General features: G+C 32.9%; 2 protein-coding genes and 1 non-coding gene across 3 annotated transcripts; 2 read left to right on the forward strand and 1 right to left on the reverse strand.

Annotated features, from left to right (window-relative positions):
* The first annotated feature begins 555 nt into the window (after positions 1 to 555).
* LOC109813481 (Ribosomal L29 family protein) lies at positions 556 to 3,926 on the forward strand. The gene is made up of 2 exons (XM_020377673.3): positions 556 to 994; positions 3,535 to 3,926. Exons 1-2 carry the CDS (start codon positions 674 to 676, stop codon positions 3,715 to 3,717), a joined length of 504 nt encoding a protein of 167 aa, XP_020233262.1. The 5' UTR covers positions 556 to 673; the 3' UTR covers positions 3,718 to 3,926.
* Positions 3,927 to 5,994: 2,068 nt separating this feature from the next.
* POR (C-CAP/cofactor C-like domain-containing protein) lies at positions 5,995 to 7,217 on the reverse strand. Its single transcript, XM_020377696.3, has one exon. The coding sequence runs from the start codon at positions 7,111 to 7,113 to the stop codon at positions 6,118 to 6,120; it is 996 nt and encodes a 331-aa protein (XP_020233285.1). The 5' UTR covers positions 7,114 to 7,217; the 3' UTR covers positions 5,995 to 6,117.
* A 71-nt stretch (positions 7,218 to 7,288) lies between these two features.
* Positions 7,289 to 7,360, forward strand: TRNAK-UUU (transfer RNA lysine (anticodon UUU)). Its single transcript has one exon. It is a non-coding gene; the product is annotated as a tRNA-Lys (tRNA).
* The last annotated feature ends 11,419 nt before the right edge of the window (positions 7,361 to 18,779 follow it).

Below are 18,779 nucleotides of genomic sequence, written 5' to 3' on the forward strand. Positions count from 1 at the left end.
AATTTAAATTAAAATAATTTATTTTTATATCCTATAAAAATATAATTTAATTATTTACATTTCTTTTATATTGATTTGACATTTTCATTTTAAATATAAATTTATCGTTGTCAATTGACATTCATATACTTTATTAAAATTAAAATTAAAATTAAAATATTTTATTATATTTAGTTTAAATTTTAACATACACGTTAAATATTAAAAGCTTATATAATATTATTTTATTTTAATTTTTACTCTCATAAAATTATATATTATACTTATTTAATGATATTTATACATTATTAATAATAATAATTATTTTATCAATATCAATTTCATCTAATTCAACAATGTTGTATTGAACTTTGATCTGATATTTAGATTAATTCACAGAACGGTCTAATTTTAAAGATATAAATTTAAATAATTATATATATAATAATAATTTATATAGTATTATTTTTTATGTTTATTTCTTTTTAGTACTTTTAGACTTAGTTGAGCAACTTATTTTACAATATTTAATACTATAGTATCATTTCGCTTATTATTATTATTTTTTTCCAAAACAAGAATAGAAGGGAAAATTCGGATAGCTCAGTGCAGCGGATAAAAGAAGACGAAGTTGAATCTTATCTGCACAGACTGTGCAGTGTATCCACTTCGCTGGTAATAAGAGGCGTTGAGAATGTTGAGTCTCTCAGTTGCTTCGCCTTCTTCTTCAACCATTTCCTTTCTCCCAAAGCCGTTACCGTTCAAATCCTCCTTCAGTGGCATTCAGCTCCGTGGCACTGCCACATGCTCCATTCCACCCACCAAACGCACCGCTTCGGTGCCGGTGGTGATGATGTCTAAGAGGGTGGAGGAATTGAAGGAAATTAGACAAATGACCACCGAACAAATTAACGAAGAGGTTGTCGACCTCAAGGGCGAGCTTCTCATGCTTCGCCTTCAGAAATCCGCTCGCAACGAGTTCAAGTCCAGCGATTTCGGCCGCATGCGCAAGAGGGTACTTCACTCTCCCCCCCCCCCCCCCCCTAAATTTTTGGTTTTCTTTGCTTTAATAATGAAATTAACTAGTGTGATTAGCTTGAGGATGTTTTAAATTGCGGTTGTGGTCGTTGTTTTGTTGCAATCCTATTGATACTAGGGATAAATGCGGCCACATTTCTGGTTGGGGAGAGCCAAAAACCTTGAATTTGCAGTCAAAATTGCGGTCATGGACCGTGTTTTAAAGCCTTTTTCAGTGTTAGCTCCACTGGCGTTTGGTAAATGAATAGTGGAAATGTAGAGGAAAGAAGCCTAAGTTGGTAGTAATTTCTTCAGGTGCAACAATGAATTGAACATTGGATGGCAAAGTGAAAGGCTACAACTTGGTAGTAATTTAAGGGGCTTTTTGGTGTTGAGCTTATGATGAGCTTTCTTGAGCTTCTAGAAATATCTTATGGCTCTCATAAGTTGTTTTTAGTGTATTTCAATAAATTTCTGTGTTTAACCTGTTTAAATAAGTTTTTTTTTTAAAAACTTTTTCTGTTTTATGATCAAATTTATGGCACAAGTCCTCATATGATAAGAGCTTATTGAATAAACACATAATTAAGTTGTTTATCCAAAATCCAAATGGTCCTTTGAGAATATAGCTCATGTACTAAGATACTCTTATAATTTATAATTTTACTTCATGGCAAGCTCTGTGGCTCTGTGCAAAATTATGTGAAGACAATTTCATCCATTACATTTTGTTTTTTTTTTTCTTTCTTTTTTCTCATTCTTAATACATGTTTATATTATGTAAAATTGTAAAATGTTTTCCTCACTTGTGGATTACTTATCTCATTCTGACCATTATATATGATGGCTTGATAATTAGTTTTTTTGTCTGGCTGAAATATAAAATTTATGTTGTTAAAAAGGTTAATTTGAATCTCTTATTCAGTACTGTCTTTACTCTCTGGGTCTCCAAAGACAGAGCTCACTTAGAAACAAATTGCCACTGACAGCTAAACTAATGAGAGTAATACTGGCACAGCCAATTTCATGTTAATCTGGGCCTGGCACACCCAATTGCTGGTAGATCAAGAAATGAAACTACTACATCAGCATGACTATGACCTATGCTTGGTGATGTCTGACCCCCTGATTATTGGAGGAATTGAGTTTGAGGCAGTGGTCTTGCCTATAGTTACCCCCTCTTCCCCTCTTTTCACTTTGGTGATTGACCAAGTTAAGAGGCCTAGATCTATGTCTCTAAGCTATGAACAGGAAAATACTGTGGGATATAGATATGCATGCATACAAAGTATTTAATGTGTATGTAGGAATACTTGAACTAGGTTTTTCTTCTGCTTGATCAGTTGATCCTCTTATAACTTCTGCATGATTTTCTTTTTTCTTTTTTAGTTCCACTAGATGCACTTCAATTTCTTTGTGAAGTTGTGTGCGAAGTCCTTAACTCCTATTCCCAGGTGCATCCAAGCAAACTTCAGATGTTCATTTGGTTGTTATAATTTTGACTCAATTGATCTGTATCTGTAATAGGTAAATGTTGAGACCTGACACTTGAGATGCCATGAATTATGTTATTAATAAAGTCACCCCCAATTGTAATCCGACATGATATGTTGAAGCTCAACGTTTGAAGGGGAAAAAAATGAGGTTCTGTGGTAGAGGCGGAGGGCTCAGACTGGTTTTATGTATTTCCTTGGATTTGAACTTGTTTATGGGGTTGTGGGTGAAGGTAAAAACATGGGTGCTTGTTGTATCATTTACTGTGTTAGGTTCTATATTTGTTCGCTGAAAAAACAAATTCTTTGTGATGTAGGTCACATTGGCTAAACCACATTGAACTTGTGCATGTGTTCTGCTTTTCCTTTTAGCATTTTTGTTTTTTTCTCATCTTTGCCTTAACAATAATTATGTCAATTTTTTTTCTGTATTTTAGTCCTTGTTTTGATATAATTTTAACGTGGTTTTATAGTACTGCCTCATCAAATAACCTTATTTTCTGTTTACAGTATATTGAAGGGGCTCTGTCCATCCCTTTGTCTTGCTTTCTCTGTTGGTTTTCATCTTTGGTCATCACATGTCAATATAAAATTTAAATCACCAATAAAATTCAATTATCCTGCCATTTTCCTTTTTCATCTTAGAGTATTTACCTTCTCCGCGTGTTCAGCTTAGATTTGGTGAGAACTGAAATTGTCATTCTATCAGGTCCATCCCTCCTTAAAATAAAAAGCTCTAATTGGGGAGAGGGGACGCTAGGATTTAGTTGTTGAAGAAACCGCCAACTTAGATTACAGTACTTTGATACCATGTTGAATACAAAATATGCTCAATGGAAAGAAAGAAGAGAATTTCAATCTGGCCTAGCTGGTTCAGCCTTGTCTCTATAGTTTCTTTGTGTATTACCTTTATTATGGATAATTTCAAATGACGCCAGAGGGCTTTACTAACAAGGTTCTTCTCTGGAGTCTGCATAAATGCTGTGCGATTATTTTGTGTGTTAATTTTCAATGAACGATGATGTGACTGTAAATATCCATACAGATTGCTCGCATGCTTACTGTGAAGCGGGAAAGAGAGATTGAGGAGGGTATTGGTAAGAGGTTGTCCAGAAAGCTTGATAAAAAATGGAAGAAAAGCATTGTTGTAAGACCACCTCCATCTTTAAAGAAGCTTCGGGAAGAAGAAGCAGCAGCAGAAGCTGCAGAGGCTGAAAAAGCTGCATGAGCTAACATAAAATATGCCTGCAAGTTATAGAGTTTAATGATTAAAATTATTGTTCAGTTGTAATTTTCTTGTTTAGATGGATGTTGTTTTCACGTGTATAATATCTTGTGGTAATTTTTGTTTGTTCTTGCCAGACGGTTTGTGCCTTTTATTTTGTAACGAAAGATGCATGATTCATAACCTTCAGATTAGGTAAATCATTTTTTTTACTCTGGTATTTCAATTTCATTTTAAAAAATTGCTTTTAATGTGTTGTATGAATGACTATCATTTTTGGAGTTTCGAAGTGCAAGTTTATGAATCAGATTGGTGGTGCATTTTTGCTTTTGAAGCGGCATCTGATTTGGTGATTACATAAACAATTTAATTGAAATGCAGGGCAGAGGTTTTTTATATTTTCATTCAAATTTCTTTTTCAAAAATTATAATGATAACAATAACATTCGAACATTAAACCATGACAACAAATTTCTAACGTAAAATTTTGTAAGAGAACACGAGATTATGTGAAGAATGTAACTGAAATGTTTTTTTAATAATGTCATACTTATAAATTGTTATGTAATTTAAAACACTTGTTTAACGTTGATTTCTTATTGTGCAAGGTCATCTGTAATCAGAGGTTTTTATGAGTTTTTAAAATAAGAACCATTTGTTGTTACTATTAGAATGCAGCGGCGTGGCTGACATGCATAGAACTGATTTTTACATAAAAATTTGCGAGAATCAGATTCTTATAACAAAAAAGAAAGAAAATAGATCTATTGTGGAATTTACATAAAGTGAATTTAGAATTAAGTTAAATTTTTTTATTAAAGAAAATAGAAAAAGGAAAAAGTTCTTAAATTTTATATTGGCACGGAGAGATCCATAAAAGTGTATTATTAAAAATTCAAAAATAGATTATAAAACTAGAGATGCTCTAAGAGGCAAGAAAAAGCTCAAAGCAGTACAGGAAAAAAGTGCATGCTAAGGTGGGAGACTTATAACTTGATTTTAGTTTGAGTATGTGTTTACAGAGAGATTCATCCAATATCTCAATATCTTCCCAACATTAAATGGAATCCTCCATCATATATGTATGGCTACGGTACAAATCTTTCATTATCCTAGTCCCTACAGTTTCCCCCATAATCCTCACAAATAGGGTTTTAGACTCTGGTATTACATCTCATATCTCTTCCCCATTAGATATTATTTTCACTGGTTTTCGTTCTTAACAAAATCGGTTTATTACTCTGCTAAGTCTGCTCGATAATTTTTCAGTTAAGGTTTCAGCTATTGGTAATGTTCAATTAACATCTCACATTACACTCGTAGATTTCACTGTTAAAGGAAATTCTTAAAGTTTTTGAAGAGATAATCTTTTAAATTACTTGTTACCAAGTCACAGAATTGAATAGCAAGGAATTCCAGTATGAAATATTATAGAAGATAATGTTATTAACGGAAATTCCTATATATTCTCAGCTTTGCAGGCATTTCCAGTAGAATCATTTCCATCATGCAACTGCAACAACACTAAGCTAGAAAAAACACCATCATATACGAAGGGGAAGTCATTTCAAAGGCCAGGAAATTTAGTTCAAAAACCGGTTATGTAACTCATAATTTGAGTTAATCGGACTTTTTTTAACACCCCTTAACATTAGGATCAACAACCCCAGGCTCACCCGCCACCAAATGGAAAAGGAAAGAAGAAGAAAAAAGATATGAACAATAACAGAGTATGATGTTTTCAACTATTTTTATTAACTTGAAAAGACCCAACTTTTAGCATCCTTATAATCTATTCTCAACCGTTTACTACCAGTACCAAAAGAACTAGCTGTAACTCTACTGAACATTGTCATGCTTAAAACAAACACAACGCATCAACAAACAACGCAGCAATCCATAATTATAATAAACACATTAGGTAGTAGTTGCTCCCTAGATGAAACATTCCAACGTCGTGACCAAGGAATTTGAAAAGCAAACAAATAATTCATAACCAGCCATTCCCGAACAAGGATAAATGCAGATCAATACTATCAAAATCCATGCAGTAACAGAAAAGAGAGAATAGAAGCCTCCAGGAAGCACTAGACAGGAAACTCATCTGTACACTGACTCCAATCAATCTTTAAAATCAACTCTTGCAATTAACGTTTATAAAATTTATTTCCTCAAACTTGACTAAAAATTGAGGTTTATAAGTTGATTTTAGTTTGAGCAAATGTGTTTGCAGAGAGATTCATCCAAACATGTTCGAATAATCAACACTAAAAAGAAACATATCCAAAACCATTTTGCATTGCCAAAATCACATTAATCTCATTTTCAACGTCAAATCCCGAGAAAAGAAAACATCTAGACTCAACACTGGCCCAGTCACAAGAAACAATGTGGATACTGAAATCAAATTTCCTTGTCCTCATTTTTCAAATCCGTTAAATGAAGAACCCCAACCCTCTCATTCTCCGGCAAAACCGACCAATTCGGAGACTGCACCGCGCGCAGCCACCGGAAATCATCAACATTGGCCCAATTTCCGGTCTCGGCGTCGAGACCGGCGCCGCGAAGATCCTCTTCAATCCCTTCGTAACTCAAACAATACGGCGCGAATCTGACGCCGTTACTGTCCTCGATTATGGGCCTGCTCCTAACCCTAAGATAAAAATCGCTTCTTTTGGCAGCGTGAATCCGAATCTGATGCGAGGCCAGCGCGAAGACGCAACCCTCGGCTTCCTCAATGAGAACGGAGCCCGTGACGGGGCCCACGTAAACCCTACAATTCCTCAACCTGTGAACGAAAAGCGCCCTCACGGAACCTATTATCCTCACTTCGCAGGAATCGAGATCCGAAACGGCGAATTCGCCAACCTCGGAGTCCCTGAAGTTTTGAATGAAAACCTCGCCGGTTTTGTTTGTGAAGCCCGGCGAGTCGCGGCGCGTGGGGATCTCATGGGGAGTGGAGAGTTGAGGGGGTTGTTTGGATTGGGGAACAGCGGAATCCTTTTTGGTGGGTTTGTTCTTGAAGGAGAATTTCTTTTTGGGAATGAGGTTGGAGGTGATGTTTTGGAGGGAGTGTTTTAGGTCATCGAGGGTTTTGAGGGAGGTTCGGACGTCGTAGGAGGGAAGGAGGTAGGAGTTTTGGGCGACGAGTTTTTCTAAATCGGAGATTGATTGGGAGATATTTTGGAAGTGGAGTTTGAGTTGGGCTGGGTCGGAGGAAATGGAGTGGGATTGGGCCAGTTGGGCCTCTATGGAGGTTTTTCGATCGGAGAAGCGTGAGAGGAATGCGGAGGTGGATTCTGATGAGGAATCGGAGTTGGTTGAACGGGGTTGGGGGCGTTTCGAAAGGCGTTCCAGCATTGCTAAGTGCTTCTTCTGTTTCTCAGCTTCGTCGTCCATCGAAGAATCAACGCTCCTTTCAGATCTCACTTCCTTCCCTCCCCATTATTGGAATAGAGAAGATGCACACACTGACCTTCAAGGATATGGAGGAGCGAACGCCAGAGGTTGCTGTTTGTGTAATTAGTAATTATTTACATTTAAATTGATTTAGATATATTCAGCATTCAACCAAGCCGTCTTAGCTCAGCGGTAGAGCGCGTGGCTTTTAACCACGTGGTCGTGGGTTCGATCCCCACAGATGGCGATTTTAATTCCATTATTTTTTATATTTGCATTAAATCACCCCTAAAAAAAAATATTTCCATTAACATCAACTTTTTCTATTAACTTATTAGAGGGGTAGAGACACGAATATCTCTAATAGTTATTTATTAATAAAATATTAAAAAGTTGTGTATAATTATTTAAAAAAAATTAAAAAAAAAAATTATATTTAGGAGTATAATAGTCTATTAAAAAATAGAGACAAAAAATAGATACATCTCCTATATTCCCTTATAATAGTTATAGATATAATTTGCTAATTTTTTAAATTGATTTATACATAAATTTAAAATTACTTTTATTTTCCAACTAATAAAATAAATCGACATAATGTAAAATCTAATAACTAATTGTCTCCTGATAAATCCTTCAAAATAATATTTACACAGTTATTTAAAGTCATTGATTTTTTATATATTCGTGTTAACTTCAACCATTATCCTTCAAAAATCATTCAAAAGATTAAATATTTTCTGTAAGTCATTATGTAGCTAACAGTAGTAAATATTTAAATGTAATATTAAATATAAAATTACAAAATTTAGTAATTATATTTTTTTAGGACAAATAATTATATGTTATACACCTTTACTCGAATAGTTACAAAAAGTTTTTTTAATTAAATATTTTTTTTAAAATAAGTATAGGTTATATGGCAATTTTTCAGATAAAAATTTATGTATGTATAAGTTCGATTTAGATTGAATTTCTTTAACTTTCAAATTCAAATCCGAAATCCAATTCAATCAAATACAAATTTTTGGTTCATTCAATTTTAATTAGGTTAGACCAGTTACTGAACATTCATATGGAATATTGGGGAGGGGATAAAGATCTTCATTATTGGACCATGACCTGACAATACAAATGAGTTTCACACTACATCCAATTTAAAATCTTAAGAAATTAGACATATTGATCTGTGTTAGTTATATATCGCTCAACTTGTTCATTTCCAATTAATGTAAGATTTCTTCACTATACGTGCACTCAAAATGATAACTTTTAATACAATGAACGAGGCAAATCAAGAGGAAGAGAGAAAAATGTTTCTTTGTATATTCACCGATTATAAAGTAAAGCTGAATGAGTTATCTTGATTAGTGGAATTTTATATCTATGTGATCTTGCACATTTATATAAACTCTCCTAGTTAGTGCATCAATGTAAATTAAAGATTAAATTGTACTAAAGTACTGTACATAACTTATCACATTAGTTCATGAAATTAAGAAAATTTAAAATAAATTCATTAAAGTCTTTTATATATTTTTTTTAGAAACGCAAGAAAAAAAATAGAAAAATTGAAATTAATTTTTCATAAGATATGTAAGACTCACACCCACAAACTTTCTCTTTTGCATTTTTCCCTTTCTTCCTTCCATTACTCTATTCTCATTCATTTTCTTGGCTGAAACCTAGGCGTTGGTGTTTGATTTAAAAGGTGAAACTGTTGAGAATCAAGGAAAACAGTAAGGTTAGTCTTCTTTCCCAAAGCAATTTTATTTCTCTTCTTCTTCTCTTCCCCGGGAGCTCGGAACTAGAGTTTTTCTCCCTCCGAGGTAAGGGATGCTAGAATTTGTTGATTTTGGGACAAAATATTATATTGTGCAGCAAATTGTTGGTTGCATGTTGATTAAATTGGAGTGTGTGGAATTAGAAAGATGGCTTTTGAGTTATTTGAAAAATATGATGGATTGGGTTGGATTTCTTGTTGCACGTGGGATTTGTGATGTTTTTTGAGTTGCATGTTGATTGTAGGATTGTCTTATTGCAAGTGCAGGTGTTGGGTCCCTTCGGGTTGTAAGTTTTGATGGGTTTTGGGTGAAAAACATGTGGGAAGCCATAGAAGGGTAGAAAGTTTAATCTGAAGTGCTGAATTGAGCGCTGTAGTTCTGGGGCTAGATGACCGAATTTGGTCTTGGGATCTTCATAAAAGTTGTAGCCTTGGATGTTAGCTTTCCAATGGCATCGAAATCACCCAAAAAGAAGGTTTGTAACTCTAGATATGGTCGTTTTAGTGAACATGGATCAAGCTATCAACATTGGTTGTAACTGTTGCGGTTTTAAATTTTTTTAACAAGGTAGATGATGGAATTAGGACTTGGTATCTTCATGAGAGTTGTAGGAAATCTTCTTATCTTTCATATGAGATAAGGATGAGAATGATAGGAGTAGTATAACTTCATACATGTCATTTTATGTGAAGACTGTCATTTCACAATAAGTGATTTGGTTAAGTTGAAAGTTGTTTTGAGTGCTTAGGTTGTATTATGTTGTTTGTGTGTGTAAGTTGGCATGATAGATGAGTTGTAAACATGTAGTGTGAGTTGTATTATATGGTGAAAATGTTGTGTGTTGATAATTGTTGATAAAATATTGAATAATGATGTGGTGGGTGATATTTTTGTGATGATGATGGGATGTAAACGAGATGTATGAGTAACCATGATGTGTTGTGAATGTTGTAAGGAGTTAGAGATGATTGCATAGCATGGGTTGATGTGTATTGTGTTGAAAGATGATGTTGTGTAGCATGATGAGGATACTTAGTAGTGAGATGTGAGATGCATGTTGTAGTTGAGTTGTGAAGTTGTGTAGGTATGTAGATGTGCTAAATGAGTTGAAGAGTTATACGTTGTGTGAGTTGTTGTGCTAAATAAAAATGTATTGAATATGTGGTATGTTGTTAAAGTTACTTTATGTTATGTATTGACTATTTATATGTTGTGAAATATGATGAGATGATATACTTGAGAGTTGTGAAGTGCATGATGATAATGTTGTGAGTTATGAGAAACATGATGTGAAATGTGTAGATGTGTTGAGATTTATACAGAAGTTATTAGTAGACTGTGTTGCTAAGTTATTAGATGAGAGTTGTATGTTGTTATAAAGTTATATGTTATACTATGTGTTAAAAATATATTATTTTGTGATGGTTAAGTTACAAATTGTGAGGTGAGCTATTGAGTTGTTGAGTTGACTGTGTTATTTAAAGTTGAAATGAGTTGATAGTTGAGCTAATAAGATGATGACTGTGTTGTTGAGTTGTGATGATGAGTTGTTGATCACTAGAACTAGGGAAGATTTTTTTGAAATTGCTCATCTCATTGTGCAGATTGAGATAGTTGTGGTGCTCTAAGAGCCCAATTTGTTGAAAAACCCTCCTTGGGAAGTTGTCCCTTTGAGTGGATGATGTGTTGTTCTCCTCTAGGACTTAGTTGGTCTTGTGTGTGAGCAAGGTCGAAACACATGTGTACAAAGCGACCATGGTATAGGGGTCAGGTCGAGTTATACCAATTACAAGTGGTCAATTTGAGTAAAGTACGAAGTCGAAAACTTAGTTCCTAACCGAAGGAGGGTTATAGCATTTGGAGGATAGTCAGTAGGTTAATCCTATATGTGGATTAGTTATGTAACGACCCGCCATGGTCTCTACACTTAGTGGAATCACACTACTACTAGTGAACTAAGGAAAATATTAAATTGGATAACTCATACATACAGGTATAGATAAGAATAAAAATAACCAAATTCTTTAAATACAAAAATAAAATGCCATATATGTACAGTCATCCCAAAAATAATATTCCCTAGTGCCGGTCAAACAGACAAAAATCGCTACCCAAAATGGTAACCCTAACACGAGGATCAAACTCCCCGTCTCGCAGCGGTCACCTCGACTCCAAGCTAGCCCTGACCTGCTCCCATACCAAGTATGATCATCGCAGTTCCACCACATGGAAAACAGAAGGGTAAGCTAGAATTCACAAATGAATCATAATAATCTATACTACACAATCTATTCATAGAGTCACACCATACACTCTATCCAATACTACTCATGCATAAAATACAATCCACCAATCATGAAGTCAAACACCACACTTCATCATATTAATAATCATGCAATAAATGCATCTCATGACAGATATCAATGCATATCAATCATCTAATGCGTCGTCATGCATACACCTAGGAGATCTCCACAACAATAGAGTTGTATAAGTGACATTCCATCCTACCGAAACCACCCCAACCGTTTTCACGCCCAATGCGCCCGCTCGGTCACAGCTAAACAGGATATATAATCCTCCCTCGGGTTTACTCGGATGATGTCACTTACACAATTGAAAGTCCAGATCCACCGTCAGGTATAGCACAGCTGGGTACGGGCTTACCACGACCTTGGCATGCATTAACCAAGTCAATTGTGGAGTTCGCCCACCGACTATCCGCAAGGATCCACGCACCTTCCCGAGTACTTGGTTAAGGGAATAACCCTCGACCTCATACCCCGCTCCAACACTAGCTAAGGACTTAGAGGAGACTCACCCAACCCAGTGGCCTATCTGAGCACCACTCTCCCAAATCCAGTGGCCTCCCAGAGCACCACTCTCATATATCAGTGGCCTATCCAAGCACCACTCTCAAGAGACTCTATGTGAGCTCTTCCAGTTCGAAAATATTTTTCCTCTCCTCAAGTCCTAGGCTAGACTCATGTCATAGGCATCACATGCAATCAGATGCATAATGGTCTGCCCACCATCATGATCAACAATACACATGTCATAAGACATCACATGCAATAATGCATCATACATCCTAATGGTCTGCCCACCATTATGATCAACAGTCATACTCATATGAACATATACGCATGTCATATCATATTCAAACATTCATACGTATCATCACAAAGCATACATATGAATCACACCTCAGCATACATCATATATCATACATACATGATCTAAAACTTCAACTTTAAACATGCATAAGCATCAACTCATTCATAAAATTATTCACGCTCGGCGTAGCCTGAGCTCGCCCAGCCTAATCCCAGCCTAAGAGTCCCAAGACTCATCCACGCCTAGCGCATTCAACCTGCGCCCGGCCTAAATTCCAGTAACAGAGTTCACAAACTCTCATCCACACCAACAAATCCAGCCACATGCAAACACAAAATACAATGCATAGGCTCCATACAACTTAAATAAACCTAGAATCAACATGCACCCATCTGATGCATCAAATTCACCAGAAACCCCATTTTTTCCAAGACTTTGAACAATTAGCGAATTCTCCGATCCAGCCATGGATCCTCAACTTTCATGCATCAATTGAGTTTCTAAACTCACATGCAACTTAAATAACAAATATTCTAGCTTCCCTTACCTGAAGATTGGCTCAGATAGCTAAAGACTGAACAAAAGTATAATTTCCCCTCGAGACTCAACTCGGAACTTCAGTCCTCCCAAAACAAGCTTTCTGATCTGAATTTCAAGAAAAGTCAGAAGGAGTTAGTGATCTAGAGGAGAAAAGGAGTCAAACAGAGAAATTTGGGAGAGAAAGGAGCTCACTGACCCAGAGACCTTCTCTCTAAAACTTCTCTCTAAAAACTCTGAAACTCCTGAAGGCCCCCAACCCCCTATTTATAGACTTTCAGATTGGCCCAGAACGGCCCGTACCGAGTTCGGAACGGCCCGTTCCGAACTCCCAAATCACGCACAAAATTAACGCCCAGAACGGCCGGTTCTGAAATCAGAACGGCCCATTCCGGGACTCATCCGGAACGGCCCGTTCTCCCTCCGGAACGGCCCGTTCTCCCTCCGGAACGGCCCGTTCTCCCTCCAGAACGACCCGTTCTCCCTCCAGAACGGTCCGTTCTCCCTCCAAAACGGTTCGTTCTCCTTCCCAGAAGGGCCGTTCTCAACTACAATATGTAGTTCAATTCAGTAGCTTGGAACGGCCCGTTCCAGTTTGGGAACGGCCCGTTCTGGGCTACTGAATCAGCCTCTTCTTTTTTTTTTTTTTTTTTTTTTTAACAATGTTACAAGTTAAGTTTGCTAATGTTGTGGTAAGCCTAAACCCAATTGTCATATCCTAATATAGTACTATACTTCATTGTTTAAGTGGCAAAGTTTGAGAAACCATTATCGTATTGTGAATTTTTATCCAAATTTGTTGTTTACCTAGCAAGCCCAAAAAGGTTTTGCGTTGTCGATTCGGTAGGACCTAGCCACTTAAGCTGCTCACCCTGTGTTGTAGGAGATCTCTGAGTTGAAATGTGTGACGATGCATATGTGTTGATGAGTTGATATTGTGATGATATGAGTTGTATGAGTTGACATGTTGTGAAGGTGCTGTTGAGATGTATGTTGTCTATATATTGTGTTGCATGATGAATAAGCTGTTATTGTTGGTAGTGATGTTGTGTTGCAGGTTGCATTTACATTCATATGTTGTTTTAGTATTATGTACTGTATGTTGAACAAGTTGATGAAAATGATGACAATGATGCTAAGTTGCATGTGTGGTATATTGAACCATTTGATGATGATAGTGATGTTAAGTTGCTAACATTGTAAGTTGTTTTCCTATATATGTGTTGTGCGTTGTATGTTGAACAAGTATGATAATGATAATAGCGTCGTTAAATTACCATTGTTGTAAGTTGCTTTTAAATATATGTGTTATTAAGAGGTATGTAATACATGTGTTGCTTGTTGTCGTGTTGAATATGGTGACTATTATTATGAGTTGTTTATTTTCTCTAGCTTACCCTTGTATGTTTTCATGTGATTTGGATTGTGTGATCATACGATGTATGGGAGCAGAGAAGGGATAGGCTGAGAGATAGTTGTTAGAGGCTATAAGAGGTGCCTGAAGTTAGATTTTATTTTGTAGACTACCATTTATTGGTATATATATATATATATATATATATATATATATATATATATATATATATTTGTATATAGTTGTTAGACAAGCAACATAGTTGTACATATTCATGAGATGTAAATGTGTTATATTATATTACAATTTTAGTATATATTTCAGTAGTGTGTTATGTTATTTCGTAACGCGACGGTCAAAGTTGGTCGTTACAAATAAAATTAATTTATATACAAATTAATTTTTTAAAAGCTAATATGAAAATATCTACAAATTAATTTATGCATAAATCAATTTTATCTTATAAAAAAAATATTTCACTTTTTCTTCATATTCTTTTTTCTTATAAATGTTTTTGGAAGAATTTATCTAAACAAGTTTTAGTTCAACAAATAAAAAAAAAATTAAAAACTAAAATAAAAATAAGTAGTCAAATTTAAAAACTTAAGTGAAACTTAAAATTATATATACTTATTTAAAAAAATTATGAGTTTAATTTTAATGACTAATGTGATTTTACTATACATTTGGAGTCCAAAATATACATTCTAATGTTGAATTTATTTTTCTGTGTCGAGTTTTGGATCCTATTTAATTAATTACACGAAAGGATTGATTTAATTTATTATAAAATCAACACATTTAAGGATTGAATTAAAGTATGCATCAAACCAATAATTGGTGCTCGTGTTAACCCTAAACCAATAATTGCTGCACGCTGATGCGATGCCATACACATACTGCCTTTACTTGTTTATAGTTCACGTTTTGTTTGGTTTCGTTCTTTTTTCTTATTTCTTCTATGTAAAAATAAATAAATAAATAAATATACTCATATTTTTAGATTGATTTAGTGATGAAAATTAGGGTAATACGTGAAGAGTTTTAAGTTTCAACCCATTTTCATGAATAAAAGAAAATTGAATGGTTGAAGTATTCAATTTGAAGAATGTCAAGAAGTGATGGGTCTCACAACAGCAGCGGACGAAACTGAAAATTGGTCCAGGAAGCCGGAACCAACCAGTATGGACAGCCTGCAAAACCATAGTAGATTGCCTTTCTGGGTTTCGAAAAGCCAAATTTAGAGATCTAATTGACTACCAGTAACTTGTAAATTCAAATTAATTTAAACTTATCCGATCAATCATATAAAATATTTTCAATCATATAAAATATTTATAGTATTTATGTCAGCCTAACACAATCCACGATACTGTACGAATTAGGTAATAAGTTTTACATTTTTTTATTATAATCTGACCTATAAATATAATGATAATAACAATAATAATAATTTAATATTTAAATAATGATTTAATTAATAAAATATTAATAGTGACTTATTTAATACAATATTCACTATTTAATTATTTAATCTTCGGTTGATGTGAGACTTGTGTTTTTTTCAATACACTTCCTTACGTCTAATATTATTGAGTTTTGTACGTGAATAAATGGTAAGTGATTATTTTTAATGAACTAGGATTGGTAGAACTTGAGTTTTTTCTCAATTTACTATTCCAAAATAATATCAGAGTCATCTAAATCTATTCTAAATGGGTCACCCACTATTGATACTTGCATCATGGACATGAGGGGATGTATTGAGAAAAACTCAAGTCCCGTCAATCCTAGATCATTAAAAAAAGGGTCACCCATTATTTATCCGCATACCAAGTCTAATAGTGGTAGACATGAGATGGTGTATTAAAAAGAACTCAAGTCCCACATTGACTAGAGATAAGACAATTAAAGAGTATATAAATGGAAAACAATTTTTACCTTATAAGCCGGTTTTGTAAGATTGAGTTAGACTCAAATCTACTATTTTAAGAGACACTTTTGTTTAGTAATATGTTTATATTTTTTTAGTTAATAATATTATAATAATATAATATATTTATTTTAAGAATTTTATTTTATATTAAAATTGATTGTTTGAGTTGATAACAAAAATAAACTAATAAATTTATTTTAAAATTTAGTTTATTATTATTTAATTTATAAGTTGATAACATTGTATTTATATTAAAATATTAAATGATTTATATTTATTATAAAATATTTAATTTTTTAAAATAGATTTAATTATATTAACCTAATCTAATCTAACCATTCGCGATGAAGATAGACTATATTGATTTTTTAAAAAAACATATACAAACCTAACGCAACCTAATATTAAATTTTATCTGATAACAGTTCGATCTAAATCCAAGAATGTGACCGCTTACGACTCTAAAAAAAATGAAGGAATCGAATGTGGTTGTTGGAGACATTAACCACCATGCGTGTTTTTTGGTATAACTATGGACATTCTTCTACATATTAAGAAGTTACAATTCAAAATACTATTCCCTCTGTTTTTTTTTTTTCGTAATCGTTTTGTTAGAGTTTGTTATTTTTTTATTATCATATTATTAAAATCAATGAATTATTAATTTTTTTCTTTTATTTTTACCTTTGATAATTAATACATGTTTCCTGAACAATATGTTCATTTATTTTTAATGTCTTCCTAATTTTTCTCCAACTACTCATATAAAGTTAAAGTGCATTTATAAGAGCAATATGTTCCCAACAAAATACTATAAAAAAATTAAAAAAAAAGGACAATTATTTAATGGAGTAGTTCAACAGTCTAAAAAGTGCAACAAAAAAAATGGTAAAATAGGAAAGTAAGTAATAAATATTTTTGAAAACTAAAATATCAATGATTTCCTTAAGTCCCGTGCAAAACCTTAAACGACTATGAAAAAAAAACGGAGAAAGTACAATAATAAAAATCAACATATTCATTGTGGAACTGATTGCATGACAGAGCACGTGTTTGTTTGGCCGTTAAAGACATTATTTTATTTAAAAAATATTTTTTAAATGTATATAATCTTAATTATGTTACTTTTTTTTTTAAACATTTTTTTTAATCTCTATACTTACATTTTTAATTATTTATAGTCTCTGTCATTAATTTCTTTATAATGCTTATGTGTGAGTAAGGAGGGTTTATAAAATTTATGTGACAGTGATATTTATTTTTCAAACAAGGATGTGTCACTTAATGATTAATTATATAATCGTCAATAATTTGACATTTATATCACATTTAGTTATAATAAACATTGATTGTCTAGAAAATCATTCAGATTCATGTTTCCCTCCCCTATTAAGTGACACATTATCGTTTACAAAATCAAATACATCACTTTCACTTTAGTGTAATATGTTAATGTCATTTATATAAAAATGACGTTACAAATAAATTAACAATAGAACTTAAGAAGTATTTAAAAAATGTAAATATAGAAACTAAAAATAAGTACATGTCACATAATAGTGGTGGTGTGACGATGATGGTTGTGTGGTGGTGCTAATGGTTGTAATGACGATGATAACAACAATTATAAAAACGATTATGATAGTGGTGATACATAATAATCTTATTTTAATATTTTAATCTAAGTATTTACTTTTAAATTAAGAATTTAGATTGAATATTTTCATTGTCACCTAAAAATAACATTCTTATAATATAAGTTCCTATAATTCATAAAGGTAAAAAAATCTAGTGATTTAAAAAGTAAATTTGATAATAATCATGGGTTCTAATTCTTGTATAGTCACTTTTACCATTTTCTAAATCTTATACTTTATTCTAAAGTTTGAGTTTCATATCACTAATCCATGTTAGTGCAGCGTACATTGTCACATTACTACTAATATCATGTTATCAATCTATGTTAGCATCAAAATGTTATGTCAAGGTCAATATGTCATTCATTGTCAACCAAGTCTCTTAGTCTATAGAGGTTATAAGATCTACCTTGGGATATAAGGGATTGACTTGGTACTCTTTGGTTTGATTTTCGTCTTTGTTAAAATAATGTTTGAACAATGATCACACTCTGCAAGTACAAATTAATCTTATATTGTCAACTTTAGGACATTGTGTAGACCATAAAAAAAATCAATATGTCATTTATCTACCTGACAAATAACTAACAATTAATAAATAAATAAATAAATAAGATTAAAATTATATAATTTATTTTAAAATTAAGAGATTAAAGTTGAAAATTAAAATTCACATATGATTAAAAATAGCATTTATATGGAAATAGAAAAAGGATGAGAAACATACATTTATTATAGTGAGTTACAAGTAAATTATTCATTTATTGATTTTTTTAATGAATTTTATTAATGCATTGTTAACTAAAAAAATATACTCACAATTTTCTCTTTGGCAGAATATACCTAACCTGGATAAAATTAAGTTACAATTGAATAGCTAATAAAATATTAATTATTAAAAATCTATAAATTGATTGGGATTACTAATTTGACTTTATTACGTTCTAAAAATATCTACAAAGTGTAATCGATAATTTGACATGATGTGTTTTTTCATTAATATTACTAATGGATTAATTCTACATTTCTACCTCATCCCTGAATTACACTAATTATGTTTTGTCACCTGGAATGATAATATTGATGGAATCAAATTTTTTAAAAATAAAATTTTGTATTTAAAAACAGTGTTAATTTAATAATCTAGATAAAAAATTTAAAATAAAAAATAAAATTTAAATACTTAGACATAATAAAGAAAATAATATAAATACTTTACACACTAAATCTCAAGTAAAGTCCGAAAGGGTGGATCGTGGGCCCACAGTGCCAATTTAATATAATTGAGTGTTTGGTTAGGC

Source organism: Cajanus cajan, chromosome 2 (genome assembly GCF_000230855.2).
Source record: "Cajanus cajan strain Asha chromosome 2, NIPB_CcT2T_4, whole genome shotgun sequence".
Classification (NCBI taxonomy): Eukaryota; Viridiplantae; Streptophyta; class Magnoliopsida; order Fabales; family Fabaceae; genus Cajanus; species Cajanus cajan.